At 42.8% G+C, this 14,651-nt stretch overlaps 2 protein-coding genes across 2 annotated transcripts; both read right to left on the bottom strand.

Annotated features, from left to right (window-relative positions):
• Positions 1-7,263: 7,263 nt before the first annotated feature.
• Positions 7,264-9,850, bottom strand: camk2n1b (calcium/calmodulin-dependent protein kinase II inhibitor 1b). The gene is made up of 2 exons (XM_026998769.2): positions 8,926-9,850; positions 7,264-8,427 (listed from the first exon to the last, which is right to left on the bottom strand). Exons 1-2 carry the CDS (start codon positions 9,089-9,091, stop codon positions 8,357-8,359), a joined length of 237 nt encoding a protein of 78 aa, XP_026854570.1. The 5' UTR covers positions 9,092-9,850; the 3' UTR covers positions 7,264-8,356.
• Positions 9,851-12,014: 2,164 nt separating this feature from the next.
• mul1b (mitochondrial E3 ubiquitin protein ligase 1b) lies at positions 12,015-14,252 on the bottom strand. Its single transcript, XM_026998768.2, has 4 exons — positions 13,700-14,252; positions 13,521-13,608; positions 13,192-13,312; positions 12,015-12,926 (listed from the first exon to the last, which is right to left on the bottom strand). The coding sequence occupies exons 1-4, from the start codon at positions 13,817-13,819 to the stop codon at positions 12,197-12,199; spliced, it is 1,059 nt and encodes a 352-aa protein (XP_026854569.2). The 5' UTR covers positions 13,820-14,252; the 3' UTR covers positions 12,015-12,196.
• Between the last annotated feature and the right edge of the window lie 399 nt (positions 14,253-14,651).

Genomic DNA, 14,651 nt, shown 5'->3' with positions numbered 1-14,651 from the left:
CAGTCAGTACAACTTCAGCTGTCTCTCCCCTTTTGGTTAAAACTGTGAAACTGTTGACACTACAGATCTGCCATATACACCAATATAAGATCCCCGCCCCCCAGTTTCAAATCCCGGTTCAGCCGAACAAAGCGTTGTTCGTGCACTTTCGATGGGAGTGGGCTGCGGTCCCCTCGTCCCCCTGGTGCTGCCACGGAGCTGTTCCCTTGAATTAAAGACAAAGCACCGGGTGAACTGGGCGCTGCCCGCCAGTAGCGAGCGGCCGTAAATTAATCATGACGGACGCGCAGATGAGCGCGCCGGGCTTTGCTGCTGCTATGGCAGGAGGATCGAGTATCGCCGCTGCTTGGTGACGTGTGGGCGGAGCTGTCCTGGCAGCACGTCGGGATGATATTGAAGAAGCCATGGATTCCGTGTCATTTGAGAGACTATAACTAATTCAGCAGTACAATTGTATTGTTGTAGCAGCGTGCATGATATATAGAACAGGAAAATGATACAATGACAAGCATTCAGGCTGCAGATTAGAGAGAAGTAGTTTATTATGAAGAAATATTGTGTTGCTAATACTTTTTAACATATAACAGCACTGGGACGGATCTTTGGATGTTATCAGATTACGTTTATGATTGGCCTTGCTGGTGGTAAATTAATCTTCTTATAGAGCTCCTCCACAGGGCCATTCCACTGGTTACTGGCCACCAGGTTCACTGGTGGTCACTGGTCACCAGGTTCACTGTTACAGATCATGGATTCAGTAGAGCAGGAAATACAAAGCCATGCCAAATATGTCTCATTCTGTTTTTTAAAACATTCACTCCAACAGTGTCTTAATTCAGCTAGTTCCTCAACTCTGAACCAGCATTATTTTCAGATATAAAAAGCAGAATAGGAGTGTATGGATTGATCTAACTAAAATTCATAATACCAAAATACCCAGTGAGGAATATGATGAAAACTCCATCCATGCAAATTCAATATCCACCCACATCTGACCTTTTCTGAAACAACTGGGATGTATATTTCTTCATTTTAAGACATTTTAACATCACTAACATTCCTTTTGTGGTGCCAAGTATAAAACTGGCTAGTAGACATTCAGATTTTGTTTGTGGTGTGCAGTAAAAATTAGTATAAAAGCAGTGGTCAGAAGAATCCCCACACGAATGTGCGGGTTAGAGGATGTGAAGAAAGCAATAGCATGTGTACCAGATTTACCTGACCTGCCAACCCTTGATACCCCTTTGAAATTTCTATTCCCTTCACTGAGGACCAAAATAAATAACAAAGAGGACCAAATAACAAAGAGGACCAAAATGAAACACTCAATCCTGGCATTTTATTTTATTTTACTTTTTTTCAGTTCTCCTAAAAGTGACCTGTTTTGCCATTAAAGTACATTTCATATGGGCTCAAACCCAGCATCTACTAACCCATAGCATAACTGTGCATTTCACCAGGTAACCTCTATATGCTTAGACACTTAGCTTGGTCTATACACCTAACATCTCTCACTAAACCATCCCCTCAATTGCTATTCTGCACTGAATATCCTTTGTAGAATAGGGATAAGGTTAACAAAAGGCATGTAGAGTATTTACTCTGTTCCATATCTTCTCTGTCTGCGTAGTTAAAATGATGTAACATTAGCAATTGAGTCCTGATCCATATGGGCAGATAGGAACAGCTGCTCCATAGTTCATCTACACCACAACTCTTAAACCTTTTCAAGCGTAAAATGCTTTACATCAATCATGATAGACTCTCCTGTAAAGAGTGAATTCCAATTCATGCCTCCAGTTAATTAAATGAATCCTTGAAATGAATCTTCTGACACTCTTATTTTTCATTTAAAATAATTTCTGGCCTCTGTGATTGTCTCTGTTGTACATACTCCTGGCATTCATAAGGCCATTAAATAATATATTCATATGAGTGAAACTCGGTAATTACTTTGCATCAGTAGTAGTTATTTGAAGAGATGGCTGAAGGTTAGATGGCCCTGATTTCATGCGTCCTACAGGGCATACAACCATAATCCAGAAAGAGATTAGAAAAGTATAGCACATTGATTGCAGTTACCCACAGCAACTATATAATCTCTTTACCCTGTATTTCCGGACACATGCTCTTTCACTCATAACGGGATCTGTGTAGGATGTGGAGTCTCATTGTACTCCTCTGTGAAATACTCTTCTTCACCTTGGTGGTGGATCCTACATGAGTGAGGGCAGCTGGGAGGTTTCCATGGCAACAGTCCTGGCAGGTCGATTACTGCTGCCCTAGCACACAGTTATCATGCCAAGAGTGTGTTGCCATGTGCCATCCCAGCTTTGTCTGGGACTGTCAGTTCACACTACAAACATTCACACGCCCATGTCTGTCATCTGTCATCTCCAACTAGCTGCGACAGGTAGCACAGGGAGAAGAAGCCTCTCACTTGGACTCTTTTGGAATGAGACGTATTTCACACGACACCGTGATTCATTTTTCTCATCACAAAAACATCCTATTACCCTGGCTGACAGTTTTGCCTCTCTTACCCACTAAGCATTTGCCAAATGAATGAAAGATATCAACTCAAGACATCTTAAAAACCTTAATCAGGTTAATGAATTAAATTTGTTTGCTCTCTTTCAAATGTTGTCACAGTGATTGGAAACTTTCTTTCAACAGTAATTAATGTAAATTTTATTCTTTATAACTTTCCATGATTTTTGCTTTCAATTAAGGTAAAAAAAAAGATGTAAAAAATGTATGGATTAAATATACAGAATCTCTGCAGTAAACAAATAGTTATTTGTACATCAGATCTGCCTCTGCACTGCATATTTGCAATTGCTTCCAGACATTTTCTGTGCCACTAATCTCTGCTTTTTGACCTCGACTGTGCTCAGCTGTTTGCCGTAAGGTGCAACCCCTCTGAAAGACCGACGCTCCGCAGCAGAGAGCGACAATGAGTCCAGTTCTGGCCAATCCACGTTCCGTTCAGTTCTGCGGGATTACTCGCGTCTCTCGCAACGACGGACACGTGCAAACAGAGTCGCGCAGAGGCAAGGGCTGGTGGAGACAGGATGACAGGACTAACAATAGCCTGCTGCGTCCAAAAGGCCCGCTACATCTTATACTGCTCGTGCAGGAAGACTCGTGCACGAAGCACGTGTTACAGCCGCAGATGAATTCTGCTCAGGTCAATTCTGGCTCCCGAGTCCCACCAGCGCAAATGTGCAGTCTACATACATGCAAAATGCATTTGCTTATTATATATGGAATTCATTACTATTGATACAAGTGAATAAACGTCTTTTGAAATTCTCAGCATGGCAGATTTAAATGCATTCATGACAACAGTTTTCTATAATTACATTTGAATATTCTAACAGGCTCATTAACTGGATTTATTAGCATTCTTGAATAATTGAAAAACTAATCCAAGTTATTTGAGACAGAAGCAGTTACATACCGCAGGCATGAATAATATCAAGCTGGACTAAAGTCAATCTCTTCTGCCCCTTTTACTGCTCTCTGTGTATTATCATATTCTTTGGAGAAAAAAAAAATCTTGCAGCTTGAAGTCAATGTGGCTTCTGTGTAATTAATTTTTATAAAATACAGATAAAAAGAGAGTGTGAAGCTAAATGATAACTTTCTCTCTGATGGTGCCTAATTAAAAAACCCATCCTGGTAAATGACTCTAGTCTTTAGGTATTCATTATTCAAAGACCTCTGTGAGGCTTTTTCTTTCCTTCCTTCACCCATAGGAGATGGTTTCAGACCAAAGGTTACCATCAGGTCCTTCTCAATGCAGCCAAACTCACAGAGAGAACTATTGCAAACACCTGGATCATTGTAACTAAGCCTTATGTTTATGTATGAGAAAATATTTGTTGGTCTGTATTTGATTCTGTGTGGTTTTTTTTGTTTTTTTTTTGGCTCTCTCTGTGTAGAGAACACACACACACAAATGTGTACTGAAGTGGTCATGATTTGATATGTTCATGATGAACCCATACCAGTTTCCAAAGCAACTCACACACCAGTAGTCTATATTTAGGTGTCAAAGCTTTTGCTTTGACCTCGCTCACAGGAACAAATATCGCCCCCGTTGATCATAATTCCTTCACTTTTTTGTGAGCTCAAGTATACTTTAGAGCAGTACGAGTCCTTCACATCTTTTTGTATGTACAGTAAATAGTGATACATCCAAGGCTCGGCCGGCCAGCTGAAGACACCACCATGGCTGGAGATTCTGGCTGAGTGTGGAAACAGCATGTAGAAAGTTACCATTCAGGACAGTTTACTATTTATTATGGTCATTGGAGGTTGGGGGGGGGGGGGGGGGTGTCTGGAGTTGGCAATACTCATTATTTTATTTGGTGAGCTGAGAATTGATTGGATGACTTGGTTGATGTCTCTGATCGATCAGTAGAGATTTGGACTGTTTTCTGCTTAAGAAAAAAAAAAAACTGTTCACATGACCGTGGCTGTATCACTCAATTACACTCTTCATTAGTCACTTTTGTGTAAGGATTTCATATTTGAGCGCTGATGCAATGGGACATTTCATGACATGAGTGCGCACTTCAGAAGGGCTTTGTTTCACCGGTAATATAGCTGTACAGCACTCGCAAAGGGAACCCGCGGAAGCGCCTGCTCGGAACCACGACGTGGGCGGCGTGCATTCAACAGCACACCAACAGATCCGAAATGGAGAAAGTGATATTGTCGGCTCTTCAGTTATCGCGCACTAGAAATTATAATGTTGTTGGAACGATATCACGACGAATTAATGACTGGAAGTGGGATGTTGAAGTGCCTCCTACGGAGACCTGCAGCCCGCACCATCGGCGGGAGAACTAGGACAACTTCCCTTCACGGTACAGATGTTTCCATAGCAACCACCGTCAGACTTTTATTTCAGATGAACACTCTCCTGAAGATAAATAAAGTGTTCTCTTTTGCAGTTTCGCACACGGTGTTTTGTGTGGGCAAACAAGGCTGAAATTTCGTCCGTTACAATTAAACAAGGGCGTGTTGCAAAGCGTAAACACACACACAAACTGCACAAATGAGTCTGCGTGCGATGAAGCTACGTAGAAGCAAGTTTACAGCTAATAATATAAGTTTTATAGGCTACTAAACTAACCTCCAGAATAAATCTGAAAGTGTATGAGTGACTCCTCTGTGCTTTTATGCCTACAGGTGGAGAAACATTTATGGCGCTCCAACACAAACACATGGCGCAACACAAGACGCAAACAGTCATTTCACCCGAGCCCTTTACCGGCGCAAAACCTTGACAACCTTCTTAAGAGCACAATCACGGAGTTGTAACACCCGTCGGAAAGGCTGCCGCGTTAAGTGCTGAATAATTGAGTGCGGTGCTTTGATGCTAAGCCCGTGTGCGGTTCGCAAGGTGAGGGGCGCTACGCGGAGCTGGCGCGCTTCCAAGCGTAGCGCATCTGTTGCCATGGCAGTGAACTCCAGCGCCGCTCACTTTCAAGTGAGCGGAGGGAATTAGCAGCAAGTGGATGCAGACACACACACACACACACACACACACACACACACACACAACCATGCTCGCCGGCCCACCGATCCGGGCATCCTAGCTTCGTCTGTTTCTAGCAGACGCCGGCAAAATATGCTGTTTAGTACTTAAAAAAAACAAAAACAACCAAACAAACAAAAAAACTGTGGACGGTACATAGAATTCTGCATATGGTTTACTAACTCCAATATGTGACTAAAACCTGAAATCTAATAGTTTTTAAAAAAATTATATCTTAGACACTAATTTGTATACATGCTGCAGAAGATACTGTAAATTGTTTCAGCAGCAAAACGGATCTGCTGCTGTACCATTTGACAAAAGGTTAACACTACAAGATTCACAATGGTGGACATCCTTCTGAAGATGCATGTGAGCTTGAAAACTCCAAATTGTCTCAGCAGCAGTTTCTAAAACCCAGTATTCATGTATAGCAAAACATCAAAGTCAACAGAGCTGAACAAGCAAAAAAAGAAAAAATAATTCGATTGAATAAGGCAGAAATGTGTGGGTGAGGCGGAATGCACCATGGTCTCATGAGCTTGCACTGAGTGAATAGTTCAGCATATACTTATGAAATCTCGCTACTATTTCAGAGAAACTTTCTCCCAACTTTTCCACTGCTTTTTATCCGAACGAGCCTGGAATTGTCTGAGGCACTTTCTGATGAGTTTATAGAAAGTTCATCCAAGTAAGTTATAAGTTCAACCACTAGCTCCAGTCAATTTACCCAAAGAAAGAAAGAAACCTCCTGATCAAGTATCAAGATCAGTGAGATATCTGTCTGGATCACCAGAAGGCACTTCTTGGGTTCAGTGCAGGCACTATGAATGATATTGTTCATAGGAAACTCTAAATACTTCCACAACTTCTACCTGCTGCTTAACAGCCTGAAAACTCACAGGAGTGTGCTGAACGTCACAAGAGTGCGCTAACACCACAGGATTGTGTTGAATTCCACATGACTGTGCTGAACTGCACAGAAGGTTCACAATATATGAAACCCTCACAGGGTACAGGTACAGTCCTGACTGGTACTTCCTAACTCACATGTAAGGAATTATGAGAAGTTCATGACCCCATTTCACCAAACAGCACTCCCTCCCCTGAGATAGTGTTATTTGTAATGACTGGTAGCTAACGACTGCTTAGCATCACACCATTCATTCGCAATCTCAGCCCTGAGGACTATATGACAATCCTGTTAGTTGACTGCTTTAGCATATATGAATCAATTTAAATTAATCCTCTAGTCCTGAAAATGCTCCGACAGGTGTGTTGCAGCAGGGTAAACATAAGCCCATGTCCATAATGGGACACTCAGTTCTGAACCTCAGAACATCAGGATCCTGTACCTTTGCCTAACTGTAGTCTAGCCATAATTCATCAACGGAATTTTCAAAATATTAAATTAATATCATTTAACACTTAGTTTACAAAATGATATTTGCTTCAGAATCTTGCAGAGATACGGGCACATTTGAGAGTGTTAATTCAGAACGTTTTACGTGGGTGAAACTGATCCGGTGGGAATCAGCTGCATTACTGATAACAAACGGCTTGGCGATGAGGTGAAATCAGTTACAGAGACCAAAGGAGAGTCTGTTAAAAAGGTGCATGACATGCCTGTGAAGAGAAAAAGAGAAATGATGTCCAGCTATAAATCTCTGTTCTCATGCCACAGCAGTTGTGAAATGAACAATGCTAATACATTTTTGATATATATATTTATATATTCACATTTTAATGGTCATACTTTATCAATATAGCCCTGTTTAACAGTGAAAAGAAGTGCAACATATATGTAATATCCAAGATAGTTTGAGGTCTGTCATTCCAAAAAATTGCAAACAATGGGAACACAGTAAATACACCAGTTCTGTAGCCACGCAGCGAGGCACTTTAGCCTGTCGCATGCAAAAGCAGTTAGAAAAGCCCTGAAGACAGCCAGAAGTGCCAGGCTTTCCACAGCACAGCCAGGACAGCGGCATGGCCTGACTGGCATTCTTTTCTGATATTTGGCACAAACGTGATCATATCCTTACAGCAGAAAATAAAAGCCACATTTAAAAAAAGTGCTAGGAGTACAGTGACGGCCCAGCCAAACAGTTTTTTTTGTTTTGTTTTGTTTTTTTGGGGGGGTGGGGGTGGGGGGGCTTCTTCATACAAAAATAAGCTATTTACCTTAGGCAGAGCAGGCAGTTTGTAGCAACAAAAATGCCAATAAGCAACATTAACAAAAAGCAGGTTTGTTATTTTAAAAAAGGTAGGCTTTTGTTTGTCAGTCTATAAAAACATTTTCTCAGTCTCTCATTGCTGCAAAATAAGTACTCGAGAAGATCAATCATATTTCTTTCACAAGAAAAACACATTCACAGTTCCATTGTGCACAAAAAAAAATGCAGTGTTGCAAGATACAGAGAAACATCGTGTCTTGTCTGAGGGAAAAAGTGAAAGATGACGGGTACCAGTAAACGGTGCGTTGTGCTTGTAATATCAATGCATTCCTCACAATACAACAGTACCTTTACTACTAAAGATCAAAACACAAGAATAACAATATAGAACTGATCGCAGCTCATTAGAAGGAAAAAAAAAAAAGTTATCAAAAAAACATGCCCTCAAGGGAAAACGCAGATCTCGGCTCTCCCATCCGGGAGCCTGAAACAGTGCGCTCCTTGTGTACCGTTCTACGAAATTCAACCCATACCGAGAGGCACTGCAAAGTGCCTTTTTTTTGCAGATGTTAGTATTTCAACACCTCGCCTCTGCCTAAAAAAAAACAAAAAACAACGTCCTTGACTTTTACACTTTCGTCGGCGACTTTTCTGCTGTGTTTTGGAGCACTTCGTCAATTCTGTCATCTTCTATGACAACTGGAAAAAGGGAGAGAAGACATGGATCAGAGCGCGGACTGAACTCCTCCTGACAGCCGGCGAGGTCACCCAGGTGTGGTCGTGCTTGGGCAGTACAGAGGACACACCTGGCTGCTCACACAGGCCTACGGACAACCTGCGCCCTGTTACTGACAGTTAGCCCACTACAAACCCATCATTACCGACCCACGATACCGCTTGAATATCCATGTGCGCTTGCGTTGTACAATTAATCAAACCTATGCCACGACATGACAACATACACACCGGCAGACGAACAAACGTGTTTGGAAAAAGTACGAGGCGTACCAGTAGAGAGACACAAAAAAGCGCAACGCGCATTTGGCGTTACATCACCACATGACAGGCTCGCACCTGCATTTTGAAGGCATTTGTTTCACAGGTAAACACCGAAACCATGACTGTAAACAACAAATACATTTCCATATATACTTCAATATATAATCAGAATTTTAAAAATGATTAGAGTCCTCTCACCTCGTTTGCTTCTTCCGATCTGTCCAAGTTTTGGTGCCCTTTTGGTTTGTGTAGTACCAAAGAAGTTATTGGTATTATGAAGTCTGCAGGTGAGCGATAATTGTTCCTTGTCGCCATCATTACCGTAATGCGTTATGTTTTCGTCGTAAGGCAACACTTGCGACATGATATCTCTTCGCCTATAATAAATCTATAACTAACGAAGGCAGATGGACGACGTGAATCAGCACGGCGCTGCTTTAAGGATCCGAAAATATCAAACGGACCAACAGAATTTTACTTAGCCTGCAAGCCAACTTAAAGACGTCTCCTGCAGAGAGGCTTATACAACGGCGGCACAGCCGACGACGTAGTTTCGGACAATTCGAAAGGCATACGAAAAAGCTGATGTAGCCTAGTGCGAAACTGCAAAACAGAAGAGTGGCGCAAAGCACAAATCCCTCGGCGAACGGGAACACGTCACGCGCGCAGAGTTTTCCTGGTGCACCCGGCAGCTCTCCCCGTTTCACTTTGCAATGCATATTTTATTCCCTGCTTTCCAGGGGCGTCCCACGTTACATAAATATTATTGCTGACATTGATCTTGTGTTTCTAGCATTTTACGAGATACAAGACAAAACACTTAAGTACCCTGGAACTTGAGTTTAAGTGAAACGTTTAATCACCGTATCTTAAAGGAAGAACCTCAATTCTTATTAATCGCAAAACTACAATTAAATTCTAGTTAGCCTACTCAGACATAAATATGCTAAGTCTTGTATTACTGTGTAAATGTGGAAACTCGTAAGCGTCTTTAGTTATAATCCGGGAGTGCGGAATATGTGCATTTGTATAGGCTGGGAATGTACATTCTCTGCGCTCCGTGCCTCTGGGAACATTCTGGGCCTCGGCCCTAAGGGGAGAGGGTGTGGCTGTGTCTCACAGAGGCCCGTGCCAAATGGGCAGTTATTGTGGTCAATATTCAGTTTATGCACTTACTGATAAATCTCCAAATTATGTCTTCTGCCTCAGTGCACGGTTCTTTGCCAGGTAGGTGCACTGTTGTCAGAAGCGGGGTCCAGCATGAGCTGGAAGACGTTACATAGATGCTAAGAGAACTTTATCAGCAAGAACCTGAGGCCTGACACTGCAGCTCCTTTGTGCCTGCTCTCCAGTCGCTATTGGTTAAAGGGGAGAAACTGACTCCAAGAGAAGCCAAGCAAGCTTGCGCCGTCCTCCACGCAACCGTCCCACCACACCGACTGCTGCCCCTGCTGTGCCAGCAAAACCGAGAACAGCAAGCGGGAGGAAGAAACACGCAGCGAGAGAAGGCAAAGTGGCGATGACGTGCCGGCAGTGCAGTGACGGGGTCTCTGCTGTGAGCCAGCCCCTGTGCTGGAGGAAACAACCCTCTCTTCAACATTCACCGAGACACTGAAGGTGACGGTGCGACGAGAAAGCCGGGCAGGTGATCGGTCTACCGGAGAGACCGTGGCGTGCTAACGCAAGACGTGGGGCACACGAGCAGGCTGACAGCGAGGCGGCACCAGAGCGGTGGAGGCGGAGCTGCCAGAGGTTCGAGAAAAGAGACGAGCGGAGACCGCTGGAAGTTGTTAGAGGCTGGACGACGGTGGACGGAGAGGTGCGCGGCAGCAGAGATGGCCAGGGGTGGCGGGAGCGTCGCAGGGCTCGACGGAGAGACCAAGGGAGAAGCTCGGAACTGGGGAGACTCTGGACTCCAGTAGGAGCCGAGGCCGGACACGCCGGTGCAATTTTTTGCACGGGTCTGCCACTTAAGGCTTCCCGCTCCCAAATGGACCGGCTTTTGGGAAGGAAGGAAATGAGAGGCTGCTGCGTCGATGGTGGAAAAGGGGACTGTCTCAGGCAATGTCAACAGCTGCTTGTATCGGGGAGTCTGCAAGAGAGGTCTGGCCAGAGTGGGTCACTTCAGTGCAGCAAAGACCTGACCCTGCATTTCAGCTGGCCGCGATGTCGAGATGACGTCAAGATGATGTTCACGGCGACGGCAGCACCACAGAGAAAAGGCATTCTGAATGATCGCACACCCCACTACAATCCCTCTACAGTGCTTAATACTACTGTTATTTTCTTTAGTGGCCCATGTTTGCCTAGTCTCTGCTAGCCCAATTTGGCCCCTGGCAGGGGTTAGCTGGCTGGTGAAGCATTCGGTGTGTGCATTGTGCAGATTGTGTTTGTGCATGCACTTTGGCCCCTGGCTCTCTAAATTTTGGGGCTTCATGCTCATAGCTAATCCTACACTTGTTGTGGTTAAGGTAAAATCCATATCCATAGAAGATTAAAAAAACCTAAAAAATAAGTAGGTGGAGAGCTCCCTCTACTGGTTACTATAAATCCAGCCAAGGCTGGTTTCTGCTGTTATGGCTTGTGACCCAATCACACTACTATCAAGAAGCAACAAGTTATAATTAAGCAATTTCAAAGTCATTTAGTCACTTTCTCTGCTTTTCACAAAAGCAGAGAAAATTTAAGATGATGTTGACTCAAAGACTGTACTGTGCTCTTCTTTGCACAATTCTGATTTTGGAAAACTACTTATTAATAATAATAATAATAATAATAATAATAATAATAAACAGAAAACACTATAACCATGACAATTGCTCCATAGTTAGGCTATCCAGCTTAACCACCCCAATTATTTTGTTGTATGCTGTAAATATGTTGAAAGTTTACTATTTTAGAACCTGAACAGTTTTGTATGAATGAAGGCATACACAAACAAACTGATTCAATATATATATTTTTACATTTTTTGATTAGAAAACATTTTAGAAAACATTTTCTGTTGTTCAGAATGCAGCAAAGATCTAAATAATGGCTAATTTAGGGGAAGAAATTAATTTGTGAAAAATAAATATCTGCAAGGTGTTTTTATTTAAGAACTGCATAGAAGTATGAATTTAAAGCTTTTATGTAGGAGATGTAGGAAGAGCTTCACCACATGGGATACATTCATTTGTAATCTGTAATACATAAATATGCTCAATTCTATTTAATATTTTAAGGGGACTATAAAATTGCCCCATGAGGTTAATTATGAAATCACAAACCCAGAAGCTCACGTAAACTGCATTTTGGTAAGCTTTACTGATGATGACAATCAGCCACAAACCAGAACTATTTGTTTTCCCTGCTTAGCCAACAGGCTAGATAAACATTTTTGTATTTTCACTGCTTAAAATTCTTCAGAATGTCTTCAAAGCTCGCAAAGACATGAAAACATCTAAAAGGATTAAAAGCCTACATGTGGTTAGCTGTTGTAAAGAGGCACCACCCTGTCTATACTCGCCCTGCATATGGGGCATTTCTTTGGCTGGGGAAGCGTATGATAGCACCGCTCACATGTGCACACATGGCCGCACTCGAGGAACACGCAGGCGCGCTCACGTGTCAGACAGATGGCGCACGCGCTGGCTGGCACAGCTGCCTCATCCAGGCTAAGCTCCCGCGCGCGCCTCCGCAGTCGCTCGGCGAACTCCTTCAGCTCGTCGCGCTCCTTACGCTGGCGTCGGCGCCAGGCCCAGTGCCTCCACAGCGCATAGAGGAGTGTGGCACACGTGGCCAGACCCAGCAGCAACGTGAGGGCGCGCCACACATGAAGGCTGCTCTCTTGCCTCGCCAGCAGCGTGTTGTAGTCCACGCGGCTCAGGAAGTAGCGCAGGCCCTGCTTGGGCGGCTGCAGGCGCACCAGGCTGTTATCGAGCACGAGCTCGCCCACACCCGTCAGGCTGGCACCCAGACGCAGCATTTCCTCCGTCTCCTGGACGCCTCGCAGCCGCTCGCCGCTTATGAAGTGGCTAATTACATTGCCCAGGGAGTTTGTGCTGGGGTGAAAGTTCTCATAGGTTGTTTCCAGGTCTAGCTCGGCCGCGTCCAGGGGGCGGACAACACGCACCGTCGCACTGATGTTGTCGTCATGCGGGGCCAGGTCAAAGGGCACGGTGTTGGTGCGTTGATGGATGACCTTTTCACAGTCATTCCTGAAGCAGTTCCAAATATTTATTCGGTATCCCAAGAGAAACATTGCAAAAGAAGGTTCAAGTGGATCCTTGGCCATCATAGTTGTTTCATTTTTTTCATAACAGTCTGTTTCATGCTGGTGTCATTACATTTAAAATCATGGACAAACTCTAAATAATTATACGATAAACACTACATCCTAAGCACAGAAAAGTAAATAAATAAATATTTATAAAAGTATATTATCTATAAAGTATAAATATATATATATATAAAAAAGTATACCATAGATGAGTTGTCCGATTCCAGACCATTTTCTTTTCTTTTAGTGTCAGTCTCTCAATGACTCCTTTGCAGTTGTCCACAAACTGACTGTTCAAAGTTTCTTTCACAGATCGCACAACTCCTACAGAACATTCATATCTTGAAAATTATTTCCAACAATAAATGATTAACAGTTTATCCTTACACTGCGTTTGTCCAAGCAGATGAACATTGGAGAGTAAAAAGATATTTGAGTAATTTGAGTAAAAATATTTGAGCACAACATGCTAGTAATTCTAGCATTTCTAGCACAAACAATTCTTGCACGTATAGCAAACCTTGTGTCATACCTTCAATAACAGCATATGGAATACATTTCCCTGGAGCATCAGCAAGGATGTTTTTCAGATCTTGATCTAATGATATTTTCTTGGCTTCCTGTTTATTATTTTTTAAAGAAAGCGGTTTTTTTTTTTAATAAAAATGTGGGCAGTTGGTTCAAATAAGGTGCAAAGCGATCTTTACTTACTTTCAGTCTGGCAACATGGCCTGCCTTCCTTCTGTACATGGAATAGAAGACAGCTGTAAGGGCCGAGCTCGTCGCCAGCAGCAGTATCTGTCCGGTGGACGGTTTCCCACTCGCGTCCATTCTTCAGTTTCGGTTTATCTAAAAAGCGGAATCTCCTTAACAAACGTTGGTATAACTGAGTACACGGTAGTTGGTAGGATGACGGTAGTTTGTTTGTTTGTTTGTTTTTTTACAACATGTACTGTGCTAACATTACTCTAATGAATACAAAGCATAGATAACACCCTTTTGGTTTTTGCTTGCTTAGCTAACCCTATCTGGAGTTGTTTTAGGAACTAACGATAACGTAGCTAAGCGCTAGCTAGCATCTTGGTGATGTTTTCAAAATATAGTTTCCTTCAACAGAAACTCGACGTCTACAGAAGAAAAATACTAAGCAATGCGACACCTGTTTCTCTATTTTTAAACCAATATAGGCAGCCAGTTAACAAACACTAACGTAAATGGGAGAAAGTAAGCAACTCCATTTCCACCAAACTATTTATTCTGTGGGATTTCAGTTAGTTGCAAACTAAGTAACATGTACGCATGCCGCCACCTAGCGTAGGGGAATTGGCAGGTTTCTCGCAGTCACTGCTCAGGGATGAATCTTTGGTGTATTGTCGTTTAGCTAATATCATGTACCGTGTAGACTTGCTATAGTTACTCATGAATTTATTGTTAGCCTATTATACACGGTTGAGAGAAGACGTACGCAAATCCTTCGCTGAAGTAGTATAAGTAGAAATAACAGTGATGTTAGTGGAAGCCAAACATTAAGACATGAGTTAAATTCATAACGTATTCCACTCATACTAACATTTACTAAAATGTCAAAGTAAACATCTGCCTTATATGTAGATACAGTCTAAAGGATTAATCCTCTATTACACGATGTTGCCCTCAGAGTAGC

Source organism: Electrophorus electricus, chromosome 22 (genome assembly GCF_013358815.1).
Source record: "Electrophorus electricus isolate fEleEle1 chromosome 22, fEleEle1.pri, whole genome shotgun sequence".
Taxonomy (NCBI): domain Eukaryota; kingdom Metazoa; phylum Chordata; class Actinopteri; order Gymnotiformes; family Gymnotidae; genus Electrophorus; species Electrophorus electricus.
The sequence above is the reverse complement of the archived record's forward strand: the minus strand, read 5'-3'. Positions and strand labels throughout refer to the sequence as shown.

Excerpts from the sequence above, each read along its gene's own strand:
- camk2n1b (XM_026998769.2), bottom strand. The coding sequence starts at position 9,091 with ATGTCGCAAGTGTTGCCTTACGACGAAAACATAACGCATTACGGTAAT. Across the intron at positions 8,428-8,925 it reads GATCGGAAGAAGCAAACGAG|TTGTCATAGAAGATGACAGA; the intron begins GTGAGAGGACTC and ends CCCTTTTTCCAG.
- mul1b (XM_026998768.2), bottom strand. The coding sequence starts at position 13,819 with ATGGACGCGAGTGGGAAACCGTCCACCGGACAGATACTGCTGCTGGCG. Across the intron at positions 13,609-13,699 it reads GCCATGTTGCCAGACTGAAA|GAAGCCAAGAAAATATCATT; the intron begins GTAAGTAAAGAT and ends AATAATAAACAG. Across the intron at positions 13,313-13,520 it reads TCCATATGCTGTTATTGAAG|GAGTTGTGCGATCTGTGAAA; the intron begins GTATGACACAAG and ends AATGTTCTGTAG.